The sequence below is a fragment of the Fusarium musae genome, chromosome 1 (genome assembly GCF_019915245.1).
Source record: "Fusarium musae strain F31 chromosome 1, whole genome shotgun sequence".
NCBI classification, from domain to species: domain Eukaryota; kingdom Fungi; phylum Ascomycota; class Sordariomycetes; order Hypocreales; family Nectriaceae; genus Fusarium; species Fusarium musae.
Window position 1 is genome coordinate 5,854,411 of NC_058387.1, and position 15,556 is coordinate 5,869,966.

The 15,556-nt window shown below is 41.2% G+C and overlaps 3 protein-coding genes across 3 annotated transcripts; 2 read left to right on the forward strand and 1 right to left on the reverse strand.

Annotated features, from left to right (window-relative positions):
• Positions 1–57: 57 nt before the first annotated feature.
• Positions 58–1,163, forward strand: J7337_001792 (uncharacterized protein; the record flags this gene model as incomplete). Its single annotated transcript, XM_044819525.1, has 2 exons — positions 58–825; positions 885–1,163. The coding sequence occupies 2 exons, from the start codon at positions 58–60 to the stop codon at positions 1,161–1,163; spliced, it is 1,047 nt and encodes a 348-aa protein (XP_044687227.1).
• A 359-nt stretch (positions 1,164–1,522) lies between these two features.
• On the reverse strand, positions 1,523–2,431 carry J7337_001793 (uncharacterized protein; the record flags this gene model as incomplete). The annotated part of the gene is made up of 2 exons (XM_044819526.1): positions 1,523–2,036; positions 2,097–2,431. 2 exons carry the CDS (start codon positions 2,429–2,431, stop codon positions 1,523–1,525), a joined length of 849 nt encoding a protein of 282 aa, XP_044687228.1.
• A 9,191-nt stretch (positions 2,432–11,622) lies between these two features.
• On the forward strand, positions 11,623–13,196 carry J7337_001794 (uncharacterized protein; the record flags this gene model as incomplete). Its single annotated transcript, XM_044819527.1, has 4 exons — positions 11,623–11,778; positions 11,831–12,092; positions 12,140–12,497; positions 12,548–13,196. The coding sequence occupies 4 exons, from the start codon at positions 11,623–11,625 to the stop codon at positions 13,194–13,196; spliced, it is 1,425 nt and encodes a 474-aa protein (XP_044687229.1).
• Between the last annotated feature and the right edge of the window lie 2,360 nt (positions 13,197–15,556).

Sequence of the window (15,556 nt, forward strand, 5' to 3'; positions counted from 1 at the left end):
TCTCATCTCATCTCTTCTCATACCCTTCTCACACCACACACATCACATACCGCCAAAATGACACAGAACAAGACTCTCGTTTACAAAAAGATCCCCACTGGTCTTCCCGTGGCCGGTGAGCATCTCGTCATTGAGGACCGCCCCGTCGATATCGACTCTGCTCCTCAGGGCGGTGTCATCGTCGAGCTTCAATATGCCTCTTTCGACCCCTACCTGCGCGGAAAGATGCGCGACACATCAGTCAAGTCATACGCCCCCGCCTTCGAGATCAACGACCCCATCGTCAACGGCACTCTTGGCAAGATCATCAAGAGCGACACCTCTGACTTCTCCGAGGGCGATCTCGTCACCGGCTTCCTCCCCATCGCCGAGTACGTTCGCGTTGACAAGGATACCCTTCCCAAGGTCAACTTGAGAAAGGTCCAGAACCCTCACAACCTTGACCTTGGTCTTTTCCTCGGTCCTCTGGGTATGCCTGGTCTCACCGCCTGGTCTGGTCTTCACCAGATTGGTAAGCCTAAGAAGGGCGAGACTATCTTTATTAGCTCTGCTGCTGGTGCTGTTGGCCAGATCGTCGGCCAGATTGCCAAGCGTGAGGGTCTCACTGTTATTGGTTCTGTCGGTGATGATGCCAAGCTTGACTTCATCACCAAGGAGCTTGGTTTCGATGCTGGTTTCAACTACAAGAAGGAGAGCCCCAAGGATGCTCTTCCTCGTCTTGCCCCCAACGGTATCGATATTAACTTCGAGAACGTCGGTGGTGATCACCTCGAGGCTGCTCTCGACAACATCAATGTCGGTGGCCGTATCCCCGTTTGCGGTCTGGTAAGTTAACTCTTCTCCCTTTCTTTTTTTTCAAATATCGCATTACTAACCATTTACAGATCTCCGAGTACAACACCCCCGCCGACCAGCGCCAAGGTACCAAGGGTCTTATCAACCTCATCGCCAAGCAGGTCAAGATGGAGGGTTTCCTCGTCGGCAACCCTGCATTCGGCCCTGCTTACTACAAGGAGCACCAGGAGAACCTCCAGAAGTGGCTTGCTGACGGCAGTGTCAAGGCCAAGCTTTACGTCACTGAGGGCATTGACAACGCCGCTGAGGGCCTCATTGGTATGCTCCAGGGCAAGAACTTTGGCAAAGCTGTCCTCAAGCTCAAATAAATTAATGCGATATGATGATGAATTGTATAAATTGGGAAGGGTTATATAGAATCATATAATGAAAAGTTATTAATGAATCAAAGATTCTGGAAAGACTTGTGGCCCCGGCTATTCTGTGATACCTTTTGTGTATCAGTGAAACTCTACGGTCAATTCGCATTGGCAAAGTTTGTGTGACAATAAAATCTATGCGAACTTCCGAGCAGACATAACGCCCCAGAATGACCGTGGAGGTCTCGGTAGGATAATGTCAGGACCGTATATGACATTTCTAACTTCATAGGAAGGGTCCCGTATCAATATCTCTAACACAATCTTAAGATAAATTTCGTCGAACCCCTAAACTTCGGCTGAATTACCTAAGATGTTTTCCACGGAGGCTGTCGACGGATGATTGTACGCATGTTGTTGAGTCTGACTTCTAGATTGTCCATAAGCCCCAATTCAGCGTCCTGTCGGTCTTTGGTTGTCTGCGTCGTCGCTTTGATCTCCTTTTCCTTCTCCTTGACAGCATTTGTCAATCTGTCGATTTCGGCCTGCATCTGGGCAATGGTAACGTTCAACTGCACGATTTCCATTCGGTTGTCTTTCAAAAGCTTCTCATGGGCCGAGTCAATTTGGAAAGGCAGCGTAGCGAGATCAATCCAAGAGATAAACTTTGCGATAGCCCTGAGGCAACTGTGACAGCCCTCTGGTTCCGGCTGGCCGAGTTCGACTTTCAGGGTCTTCTTGCTCCAGTTGTTTGTAAAGTTTAAGAATGCCATGATTCGGGTCTTAAATAGCGTGAGGATAGTGATGATAGCAAGGATCAGGGCCGCGCGATTGAAGGGGGGTTCAACAGATGTTGCGATATGCTGGAGGATATTTGCAATTCTGTCCCAAATTGCCAATACCTGCTTGAGTTGTCTTTCGACACGCTGGATACTTTCCTACAAGTTATCCAACATGTCTTCAGCCTGGTCATACTCTGGTTGAGCTGTCTTAGACTCAGAACTCATAGTTTCCTTGTCTCCAGTGCCAGATTCAATGTCGATCGTCCAGCGGCTAACATCGCCAAAGAGAGAGCTGGTAAAAGCAAAGGGAGGCTCAAGCTCAGGAGAGCCATCGATAGTGGTGATGCCAAATTCAGTAGGGACATCGAGGCTTGAGGAGAGGGTTGTTGACGCCATGCTCTGCTGTTGAGCGCTGCTGCGGACATCAATCACCCCAGAAAGGGTGAAGAAAGCCAGAATAACGGCAAAGACAAGGCTAACGGTGGAGGATCTCATGTTGAAGTTGATCTGGTGCGTTTCGAAAGTCTATATAGCAGTAATGAAGGCGTATTGTAAGTATAACGCACGATGCAAAGGCGATTAAACGTGGAAGAGATGTAAGATCAAGGAGAAGTCTACGCGAGGCTAGACGCGCTTTAAAAAAAAAGGCATGCCTAAGGCGTTATATTAAGGTTGTGATATATAAGATATAAATAATAATATTACCAGCTGGTAGCAGCTGGCAGCTGGCAGCTGCCAGTAATAGATTAACTTAAAGATATAATTATTAATTTTTTATAAAGTAATAATATAATAAATAACTTTAATATTATATTTAAAGAAAATAAAAGTTATAAAGTTTTTAAAAGATATAAATATTTAAAAAAAAGCTTATAAAATAAGTTAAAATAAAAATATTATAATTACTTTATATATAAGCTATTTAAAATTACTTTTTTAACTTTTAAAATTTTATAAAAAAAATAAAATTAAGTTATTTAAAGAAAAACTTTATAAATATTAATTAAGCTATATTATTAATTATAATAATAAATTTATATATTTAAAAGCTTTATAATATAATTAAAAATTATAAAATTAACTTATTATATTAATATTAATTTATTAATATATAAAAGGTTTTTATTTATAATATTTAAATTTTAAAAATATATATATATAAATTAAAGATATTATTAATATTAAAATTATTAATATTAATTAAATTATTATTTATATAAGTATTAATTACTATTTTCTTTTAATTACTATTAGCTTTATTTAAAGCTATTAAGCTTTTAACTTTTTATATAATAGCTTAAATAGTAAGGCTTTTAAAATAAGCTAGAATTATAAAGCTTAAAATTAATTAAGGATTATTTACTTTAAGGTATAATTACTACTTTAATTAAGTAATATAAGTACTGCTTATAGGTCCTTTAATAGCTATATTAACTTTTTTTTCTTTACTTTAATTAAGAAATTAAGATAATATTAAGCTTAATATACCTATTATACTTTTATTAAATATATTCCTTAACTTAACTTTATTTATATTTATTAATTATAGTTACTAATATTTATTATAGCTACTAATATAATACTTACTATATAAAATAGCCTATAATTATATAATTAAGCCTATTATATAAATTACTATAACCTTAATATAGTTATTAAGCCTACTATAAAAGTAGCTAATAAGAAGGAATATAAAAAGTTATATATAATAATAGCTATTATTAAAAAGAACTTTTTATTAAGGTATTAATTTAATTTTATTAAAATAAATATTTTTAATTATAGTTTAATTAAGTTAATTTATTATATAGACCTTTTTAGCTTAATTAATATAACTTAAGTTAATAATAAGCTATTAGTTCTTAAAGACTTAAAAAGATACTTAAAAAAAATTATTTCTTTTAATTAAATTAAATAGCTTTTTTTATTATTTTTATAAGTAACTTAAATATATATAAAAAGTAGCTTCTTAATATAATTAAAAGGGTTATTATAATAAAAAAAAAGCTACTTTTAAATTAATAATAGGCTAATTATAGTTTAAGATTATAATAGTAAAAAGATAAAAGTAAAGTAATAGTAAAGTTTAAAGGTTTAAAGGAATAAAGTTAACTTTTATATAAGTTAATTAATAAAAATTAAATTAACTTAAAGTTAATAATAATTTTATTAATTAAATATATATACTTAAGTATATAACTAATTACTTTTATATTTAAATTATAAATAAAGTAAAATTAATAATAAAATAGTAGTTAAACTAGAGTTAATTAACTTATAATTAAAAATAGTATTTTAATAAAGTTAAATTAATATTTTAATAAGAAGTTCTTTTTAATAGTAATTCTTTAATATATTATAAGTTAGGTATTAATTAGTAAAAATTAGTAGGGGCTATATAATATAAGCGCCTTTCCTGGGTTAGGTTATAATAAAATAGGCTTAATAGCTATATTAAAGTTATAGCTAATTATATAATAAGCTTAATTATATAATTATAAGCTATTTTATATAATAAGTATTATATTAATAGCTTTAATAAATATTAATAATTATAATTAATAATAAAAAAGTTAAGTTAAGAAATATATTTTATAATAAGTATATTAAACTTAATATTTTTTTAATTAAAGTAAAGAAAAAAGGTTAATATAATTACTAAAAATAAACCTATAAATAGCACTTATATTACTTAATTAAAGCAGTAATTATATTATTTAAAGTAAATAAACTTTAACTAATTTTAACTTTTATAATTCTAGCTTATAATAAAAGCCTTACTATTTAAGCTATTATATAAAAAGTTAAAAGCTTAATAGCTTTAAATAAAACTAATAATAATTAAAAAAAACTTTATTTCTTATATAATTTACTTAAAGCTAATACTTATTAATAGCTTTTTTAATATTAAGTCTTTATGTTATAAAATAGTTTAAAAGGATTTACCTTTTAATCTTTATAAGGCTAATATTTTATTTATTATATTATCTTATTATATTCTCCTTATGACTCAGGTTAGAAGAGTAGTAATTCCTGCATTGCATATCAGAACAGGTTTCCGGTACACCACAAAGTCCAGCATATGAATATGAGTCCGGGCTAATTGTATGGTACCAGATATGTTCTGGACGCGCCTTTTGCCCACCTACTATTATAAATCGTAAACAGTGAAGTTGGAGGCAACTGTTGCCTTTATGACAATCCATACAAGTAATAGATACATCGCTCCCAAGCATTTTCTCATTGTGTACCCTGGGTTCTTTCTCCCCCTTAGACTCTCTTGCCCTCTGCATCATACAAAATGGCAAGATATGATGCCGGTTCTTTATGTTGCCGCTACCCTTGTCTCCCTGGAAATAGGTTTTGCTGAAGTTTTCTTTCGAGTGAATAGTGGCTGATAGGAAGAGAAGGGAGCAGTCTCTATCCCCGACGACCGATGCATTAGGTAGTTGCCTATCGATGATTCTATGGAAAGAGTGATTAGGATGTTTGCAAAACTTAACGAAACTCGACTTTGAGTATCTTTCGCTAAGGCTTGCTTCCACTTCGTTCCAAGACAATACCTGATGCGCGCATAGACGAACATAACCTGTTCTGGCGATGCATTTCCGATCTTCTGATGGCTTCTGGGCCTCATCTGCTGAAAAGCAAAGAGTTGGGTGCTTAATCTTGCAACCGGAGCAGTACATCCAATCTTCATCATTCCTTGCTGCAAACTTGCAATCCACTGAGACGCCTGCTCGTCGTCGAAGATCAAACTCTGGCCAGCAACTCTTACAAATGCGTTCCCTTCTAATAAGAGCCCCAAGTCCTTCGATATCTGCGCCAGACTTTTCTATTTTATGTTCAAAGCAGTGCAGCTCCATGGGCTCGGGGTTAATGTGTATTGACCCTGCGCACTGTTGACAGCAGTCTTGATCGGAGAAGACATGTGATTGAAACACTCGATCTTTCATAAGGTTTCTGAACTTCTGGCAGACTTGACGAAGGACAAAAAATGCAAATAGTGATTGCTTATCGGATCCGTTATGAATGATCTTAATGATGAGTAGGAATATTTCATCTGGAAGGACTGAGAAGTAGCCGCAGGCGGCAAGACCATGTGCTTTGGCGATGAGTCCTTTCCTGTCGCCGGACTCGTTCAATTTGGCTTGACTGCCAATATCTTCTAAAGACACACGTCAGCGCGCTCATATGACCCAGAGACTAGGTAGCCGTACTGGAAATACTGCGGGATTGGCGTTCTTGGCCGCAGAACAAATTGGATAGCCATTGTATGAAGATGTTGATAAATTGTATCATTGGTTGTTATCAAGGTATATTTTTCGTGAGTGTGTGGGGTATAATTATCTCGCAAGACAGAAATCAGAAAGCGAACTGAAGGCTCTTTTATACTTAGCCAGCTGCCACTGCGTGAGCCCGAATGAGAGTTTACTCCTGAAAGCCAGTACCAAATAGCCTCAAAGTTGTACGACTTCTATTTTACACGAGGTTAAAGTTTGGGTCATTAGATCATGGGGTTAGCTAAGTTCGCTGTGGAAATCATAAGCTCTCAACCACAAGTCTCAATGGCATGAGCAGCATCTAGCTCATTGGCTAATAGCTAAAATTGCCACAGAGAACGTAGATAAAGCATATTAGGGTTATGAGGCTTAACTCTGAAAGGGATTTGTTGAAGGTAGTGTATAAAATACCCACTAAGGTGGGTAGCTAAGTTCACATAAACTCTCAGCCACAAGTCTCAACTGCAAGGTGAATGAATAGCTTTGTCTTTGTGGCGGCAGGTGAAACGCTGGTCAGAATGCCTTATGGCTTGAATCTTCAGGCACCAGCTTTATATGATCCGCATAGCTGGGTTCTCTCTGCTAGAATAAGCTTATAGCTATAAATCTTAACTATAAATAACACTTCTAACCTATAACTTAGATATTAATATTATAATAATTAATTAATAGCTATAATATAAAGCTAATATAATAATAACTTAAATTATAATTTCTTAACTAGCTTTAAAAATATATAAAAAGCTTTATTAATTTAGCTTTTTTTTATAATTTAATAAAAAGTATAATAATATTTAAATAAATAAAGTTAAATATAATATTATTATAATAGTAATAAAACTAATTATATTAAATTAAGCTATATTTAAGTTTATTATTATTAAATTATATAAAATATATAATTTAGCTTATTAAAGTATTATATTTCTTAATAGCATGGAGCCAACGACAGAAACAGAAGATACCACTACAGCTGTTTTAACTACTTTGATAGCAGTACTGAGCTCTACTATTATAGATAGTGCCACGGAGACACCAACTATCTCAGATGCCACTACCGCGTTGGCTGTTTTAACTACAGAGACCTCTTCAACCGGAGAGGCGAGCTCCGAGATGACTGAAAGTAGTATATAGGAATCCACAGCTATAGAAGACTCCACTACTACGGCACTTCTAACAACTTCAGCTACCGAACTCAGACCTACTGTTCTTGAGAAGAGCACTGGAATGTCAACTGTTACAGAAGATGCCACTACTACTGCTGCTATTTCAACTTCAGAGGTCTCTTCAGCTATAAAACTGACGTCTGACTGTATTGAGGAACCTACCACCACAAAGGACTACTCTGCTACTGAAATCTTAGCAACTTCAGTAATAAAACTAAGCTCTACTGTTATCGAGAGCAGCACTTGGATAACTACTGTTACAGAACATGCTACTACCACCGCAATTTCTGCAAGGGAAACTTCTTCAACTGTTGATATTAGCTCTACTATCATCGAGGGCACTACCGAGATAACGACCTCGTCACAAGAGTCCACTGCTACAGCATCCATCTCAACTTCAGAGCTAATCCCCACCGTTATTGAGAGCACAACAATTTCTGAAGCCGCAACCACAACAACCACAGAAGCAGCTGGTCCACCAACAATCACTAATATTTCATTCGACGACACTCTAGAACCTTGGGCCGTCACCCAGCCCAATCTGGTCTCACTATCCCTCGACAGCAACATCAAGCACGACGGTAGAAGCTATGCACGCATGAACTTCTCTCCCGCCGGCGGGTCAACAACCTACATCACCCAGACGTTTTCATCGCCTCCTCTAGCGGGAGTTGGATATCCAGCTTCCGCGTGGGAGCGCCCTGGAGATGGATGCACCCTCACGGTGCTGGGTTGTTCTTATGGAAATGCGGGGTTATTCGCTGGGCGGCGAAATCTCGTTGTTGCGGCGATGGGTACACAGCCGGGGACGATTAATCAGTGGCAAGAAATATCGTATACATGTACGTATACTCAGGCTCAGATTGACCAGGGTGGTTTGGCTCTTAATATTGGGTTTATGTGTAATTCAGGTTCTGAAGCTTGGATAGATTCGGTTACGTTTTCCGGGCCATGATTGTATAATATCTTGGCTGGCTTATAGGTAGTGGTAATCATTAATCTCTTTAGATCGTGAGTCTTGAGCTTGTTCTTATGCAGGAACAAATATTCTATGAGATCAAGGCCTTGGTGGCAATTGTATCAGCTAAGCTTATGTATGCTTGTCTTGCTCGGTTGCAAAATGAAGTACTAGCCGATTGCGCTTAAGTCTCTACCTATTGCTTTAGACTATTACCATTGCAACCTGCGAAAACGTAACACTAGGAAACAGGAGATCCGACACGTCGAATACAGAGGAAGGTCTAATGAGAATACCCAGAATCTACCACAAGGAGTTTTAGGTTAGAGGATATGCTTTGAAGAACCCAAGAACAATTGTGAGCATGAGTCTACACCATACTTGACTGTCATGCAAGGAAGAGTTTACAGCCATGTGTCGGTATCTGTCGAGACTATTTGGCTGCCTGTATCGGACACTTAAGGCCCGATGCTTTCCATGAATTTTACATGGACGTTTATTAAATACCTGTATCTTCAGGCTATTGTAGCGTGTAATCTCTAAGCCCATGTCAAATTGTATTCCCGCCTTGGGTCACAGTTAGCAAATGGGAGCTGCTCTATGAGTGTCCATTCAATGAGTAGTCTCCAGGTGCAGCGCAGCTCCAAGCAGAATCAAGTCAAATAGTAACTTGAACTATTTCATATCAAAAATCACAAGTATTATTATTCTCTTGCCCCTGAAGCCCGAGCGCGGTTATCATCTCATCGCGGTAGCTTACCCATTCGGATTCCACATCGAGCAAACGAGATGTCGTAAACCCCACAGATAGCAGAGCAGAAAGGCAAATGGATAGACTTGGCGAATGCTAAAAATTGATACGTGCGGGGAGCGGAGAAAGGGTCTGATGAACATCCCCAGGATCTATCACTTGGCATTTCCATGGATGGCAGATTCCAGCATTGGCATGATTTCTTAGCCGGCTTGGCAGATGCATATTACTTGCCTTTTTCGATTGGGTTGGTCTGGATTTCAGGGTAACGTTCCGAGAGACACATGCAAATGCCTTGAGCGTCTTTGGTTGAAATGGAGTATTGAGTAATCTCAATGTATGTGTCACGATGATGAGCCGAAACAAACCGCAAGAGAGGAACGGAAAGATGATAAATAGTCAGTAAAGTCTCGATTAGAGAAATCGAATTCAATCAAAGCAGCCTCAGTGATCATCGCTTGCTGCAATACAACCAGGAACTTATCCAGCACTACATCAAACTCATCATGCTCGAGACTTTCTGCTGGCTACCTGCACATACCATCACAAACCTACTCTTCCAAAGGCAGCTCGGATTCAACGGGCAAAGTCAATTATCGAAATCTGTCATCACGCAAATACCTCAGCTCATGCTCAGCTCCACCAGCTTCGCCCCCTTCCGCCCAGCACAGATCATGCATGAGCAATGATATCCATTACGTGAGCGATTCCTCCAAGCTATGACCATTATCAGCCCCAACACTTTCCCAAACAATATTACAAAGTGCTGTTGATAACAACGTGGGATATCGCCAAGAAAGCTTCATGTGTGAACAACCATGATCTCGGTATCGTTGCCGCGAACGGACCAACCTCGTGATAGTCACCCGTTTGTAAGCATCACCAGTTGAACTGATAATCAGCATTCGTTTCTGCTCAGCTTCTAGAAACAGAAGATGTTCCGTTGGGGTTTGGTGGTGAGACCATGTTTACATAAAGAATTGCTCAGAGGCGATATAGACATCACGCAACATTGGCATCGGGAGCTAGGCCGGACCCTGCAGTCATCTTCCGAGATTGCCATACAGAGCACGGTGAGGATAATTGATGATAAATTTAGGTATGCGAGATGCAGCGGCAGGTCGTCCGTTGGTTACGGAGTTGCCGTCACCGTTTGTCGGAAACGGTTCCGCTGTTCAAAGGCTCACAGACTGCTTGAGCATCAGTGCAGCAAAATTGGAGATTCCACCAAATACGTGGCCGTACCGATGATTTCCGCTTCTCCAACGTTTCATGCCAAATGCATTGACCAGATTGAAGTTACATAGGACTTGTCAGTAAAAAATGCCTCGCTGATAAAGTCAGTTCATCATCGCAGCGCGGAGGCCTTCCTGATGGGATACCATCGGTTCAAGTGCAAACCCCCTAACTTGACTTGACTTTACAGGGTGAACCCCGGAATGGTCGGTGATCTGCGACGCCCCCCAATCGTTCGCAGCCAACCATCTGCATGCGCGAATTGTTCCAGAAGGATACTGTATAAAGGTAAAATTTGGAGACTCGCCTCTGTCTTTATTTCCGGGTGCCGAGGAGTAATGCCGTGCATGGAAAATTTGCCTGTCTCGGCTGCACCGACGTCAGCCTTGCTTTTTTATCCTTTGCAATATTTTCCTTTGTAAACATTCATCTGCAATCGTACTCAGTAGAGAAGGTGATGAGACCACCTGGGAAAGCAGGCCATTTTATGATAAACGCACTGGTATTTAATCAAGGGGCCTCGGAGTGGACTCGGTCGCTTTCCCGTACTCCACGACATTGGTAACGAATTCCACAATAATAACTGAAGCTCTCGTGTCTGATGCTTCTGAAGACGTGAAAAATTGGGGTTGTGGATATTTTGGAGACCGGATCAGCTCCCGACTGCGGAGCAATGGGGTAATAAAAACTGACCCCTCAACCAATGAGACTCTATCCCTTGATTTTATGGGGAGCAAGGCACCGCGGAGCGATACCTGACTCGCTATTCCCAGTGGAACTTTCAACGTCATAGCCTGGCCTCTTCTTGTTTTCTTTTACGTGATGATAATTCTCAACCAAGAGTCTAGACAATTTTGCTCTGGACTCGTCAATCGTATTGAGACCCTCTTTCTCCGCGAATTTTGGGCGGCAACCCCATGGGGACATGGAGTAGCCAAGAGACACAAAGCAGAATGCCTGAAGGGGAGAATGACTTACTCCACACACCCAGATAAGCCTCGCCAACACCGAGTTGCATGCCAGGTTTTGTATCACCGACTAACCTCTCTTGGGTAAATCACCACGGGGATCGACTGGGGGGGCAAAGCACCAACCCAACTTGTTCAGCTACTGTATAGGATCGACTTCAAACTTGGGGGGAGCTTGTATAAGTTGTGTCCACAATCCCCAGACTTTTGTGCTTCATCTCCTCCACATTCCACTCTCTCTTCCTTTTTTACCTCTCTACTTCTGCACTCTCAGTCTTTGAGTTGTTTGCTTGTTGGTCAATTCACTTTGCTCCTTCAACAATCATGTCGCATTACTCTAGTCCTGCTGAGAAGGACCTCAAGCGTGATCTCGAGAATGATCAGCCTGCTTTGAACAACACCCCTTCCATCGCTGGTGAAGCCCAGGTTCACGATGATGTCTTTGGTGATATCACCGATGAAGGCCCCAACTACCGCGCTGTACGTTAATCCACAGCATTATCAACATCTTCAAGTCAACTAACATCTCTAGGTCGGCTGGATCGGCACCGTAGCTCTCATGATGAAGACCCAGGTCGGCCTTGGTGTTCTGTCCATCCCAGCTGTCTTCGACGTCCTCGGTATCCTCCCCGGCATCATCTGCCTCATCGTCATCGCCGGCATCACAACATGGTCCGATTACATGATTGGTGTTTTTAAGCGCAACCATCCGCAAATCTACGGTATCGACGATGCAGGCTTCTTGATCTTCGGCCGAGTTGGACGTGAGATTTTCGGTATCGCTTTCTGCCTCTGTATGTATTCCCGCCTTATACCTTGACAACATCAGCTAACAACTCAGTCTGGATCTTCGTTGCGGGCTCTGGTATGCTCGGTATCTCAATTGGTCTCAACGCTGTCTCTCTTCACGGTACTTGCACTGCTGTCTTCGTCGCTGTTGCTGCTATTTGCGGATTCCTGCTGGCCAGTGTTCGCACCCTCGGCCGCATCAGCATGCTCGCCTGGGTCGGCCTCGTTTGCATCATGACTGCTATTTTCACCGTCACCATCGCAGTTGGCGTTCAGGATCGTCCTGCAGCTGCTCCCCAAGAGGGCCACTGGAAGTCTGACTGGAAGGTTGTCGGAAACCCCAGTTTCACTGAGGCTATTTCTTCCATCTCTTCTCTCATCTTTGCCTATGCTGGAACCCCTGGATTCTTGTAAGTTTACCTCAACTGTTATATATGATCCATCCAGCTAACTTTCAAAGTGCCATCGCTGCTGAGATGAAGCGCCCTGAGCATTATACTCGATCTCTCCTCATCTGTCAAGCTGGTGTCACCCTCACTTACATCGTCATCGGCTGCGTCGTCTACCTCTACTGCGGCTCATACGTCGCCTCACCCGCCCTCGGTTCCGCCGGCCATCTCATCAAGCGCGTCGCCTACGGCATCTCCCTCCCGGGTCTTCTCGCAACAACCGTCCTCGTCATCCACTTCGCCGCCAAATACGTCTTTGTCCGCCTTCTCCGCGGAACAAAGCATCTCTCCTCTAACAGCGCTATCCACTGGGGAACTTGGCTCGCCTGCACCATAATCACCACCGTTATCGCCTACCTGATTGCTTCTGGTATTCCTGTCTTTGGCGGCCTCGTCTCCCTCGTTGGCGCACTCCTTGGCACGCTCATGTCGTTCCAGCTGTACGGCTTTATGTGGCTGTATGACAACTGGGCCAAGGGCAAGCGTGACCCCAACATGAAGTGGTACCTCATGGTTGCTTTCAGCATCTTTGTTATTGTCTCGGGTACTTTCCTCATGATCGGTGGTACTTACGGATCTATTGTTGGCATCATCGACTCGTACAAGGCTTCAGGTGGCTCTGCTGCTTTCTCTTGTGCCGATAACTCGAATTCCACTTAAGCGCAGCGTTGTTTTCTTTTAGCATTATGCATTGTATACCATTGGACTTAGAGTAGAGAAAACATATTCATACATTAGAGGTTGAAGAATAAATCTACCATCATATTTATAAACCATGACTTCAGTCCCCTGTGAGGTGATTTCCTTGGCCTGAATAACAGTTGATTCTTCCAAACCTCGAGAGTACAAGTAGAGGGAAAAGTGACTTAGTCATTACAATGCTGTGATCCACCAAACTTACAGAACTCTATATCTATTCGACTGGGCTCTCAAGATACTCCCATGCGCTCAAGCTTGGGTGACTCGACTCATCATCAAACCAAGCACTCACTTTCCAACCATTTCTTCAACCAAAAAGCTTGGCCATCAAATTCCCCGCAAAAACACTGGATGAATACCCATGATCCCTTGTGGATATCATCCTCAGCAAACCCGTTAGCCTAAGCGCTTCCCCATCCCCACTGCGCGCATTTCATCCTTAGTCCACCAATAGTCTCGATACCCATATCCACAACTTCATCATCACATCAAAGTGGGTATTTCAGATAAGACTCCAAAATCAAGATTCTGGACTGCCATCTGATGATCAAATTTTGCCTATCCTGACGTCTGGATCTGCGGGTACTAGCCTGCCGTGTGGCCGTGACTAGCTGACGAGGGACAGGACACGGTGCAGCTGTGCTGTATGTACAGTTAGCCTGAACTTTAAAGTTTTCAACACAGAGTCGCCACTGAGTTGGGGAAAGTTGGAGAGGAAGAGCTAGGTGACGCCGACGTCAGGGATGTTTCATGCAGCTGGGGTCCTCTTTGGATGATACTTTGGTTCATGTCGGCTTATGAAGACCAAAGTTGAGCACTGATCTTTGAACCAAGAATGGTGTATTTATTAACTTAACAAAGTGGATATTGGCATACAGGGAGGTTGGGGATATCGGCAATCGTCGGTAGAAAACTAGAAATCAAGACATGGGGCTCTTGAAGCTGGGTCGTGCCGTGCAACGGTCAACCTTAATTCGTGAAACCCCAGATCCGATGCCGGAGTGCTCCCCGATGTTAACCCAGCCACTGAGGCTCTTGCTGCTGAGCTCGCAAGATAATCAGTTAATGCCGATATCAATATGTTAGACACAGGTCAATGGGAAATTAGTCTCGGCTGATTGCTGAGCGCATTCGCATTGGCTGTAGGATTTACTTGCTAAGCTACCAGCAATGAATGAGATGTCATTACTTAGGTAATAATGCAGAGAATATTTTTAACCACGACTTACTCTATACCTTTATGGAATTGCCGAATTTTGCATCATTAGCTCGTTGAGATACTGTCTGTTGTATTGTGGTAGAGTTCACGTGGTTGTCTTCTCATACAGAAGCTTGCATATCTTCGGCGCTGATAGTTGGCTGGTCTGGATTTAACAAGTAAGCTGAAAGCCACTTCGTTGACTGCTAAGCTGCGGGTTCAGTAAACACAAAATCTCTGATCATGGTGTATGCCCTAACAAGAGCTATAGTCTTACTCTCCTGATGTTGGCTCGGCTTTGCCACTAGCCAACTATGACCAGCGCAGGCTCAGCTGCAGCTGACTTTGTGTAGACGGAGGCTTCAAAATATCAAGTAACATCGCGATCTTTCCAGAATTCGGAACTGCCGCCTGCAGTATCGATGTCGCTGAGGTATCATAGCTTACAATACGCGTCTTCGGAACAGGTTCGAACGCTTGGCTGAAGGCTATGTACAGTTTTGTAGAAATGGCTAAAGAGTACTCAATTGTATTATATAGTATTTTAAGCAACTTTCGAAAGGCCAAATATCTCAAGCTAAGTTCTGTATGTATAAACATTTAATGCTACGGCCTTTGAGGAATTAAGTGACTGTTTGATACTGGCCAGCCCCTAGCCTGCCGTGAACACTTAGAGAAAATAACACTACTTGGTCTCCAGGGAGATAAGATATAAGTTTGGAATTAATTACAATTTATACAAAAAGCACTACAAGCCGATAACAGCAGATTCGCGTCTTCTTGGTCCAGCTTTAGTAAAAGCTCGATGAAGACATGAGTGACACAACCCCCGTGGCTCAATCACATCGAACTCTGCCCTCCGACAACCCGAAGCCTATTGCTTATTAGATGAAAATTACTGGCCTTCGATACCGATGTCCTGTTCTATTCACTGTACTGTTGCAGCCGCTCACTAGTCAGGAAGCTCGCATCAAGGAATGGCGTTGATCTGGTAGCCGACACATTTATCCGCACATCCAAAGATAAGTGAGCTATTTTATTATCAAATTGCTAAATATATGACTCCTTTTCAGGGTACTCGAAAGCACCGAAGTCACTGCGCAGGCTCCTCTCGCACAGGCCA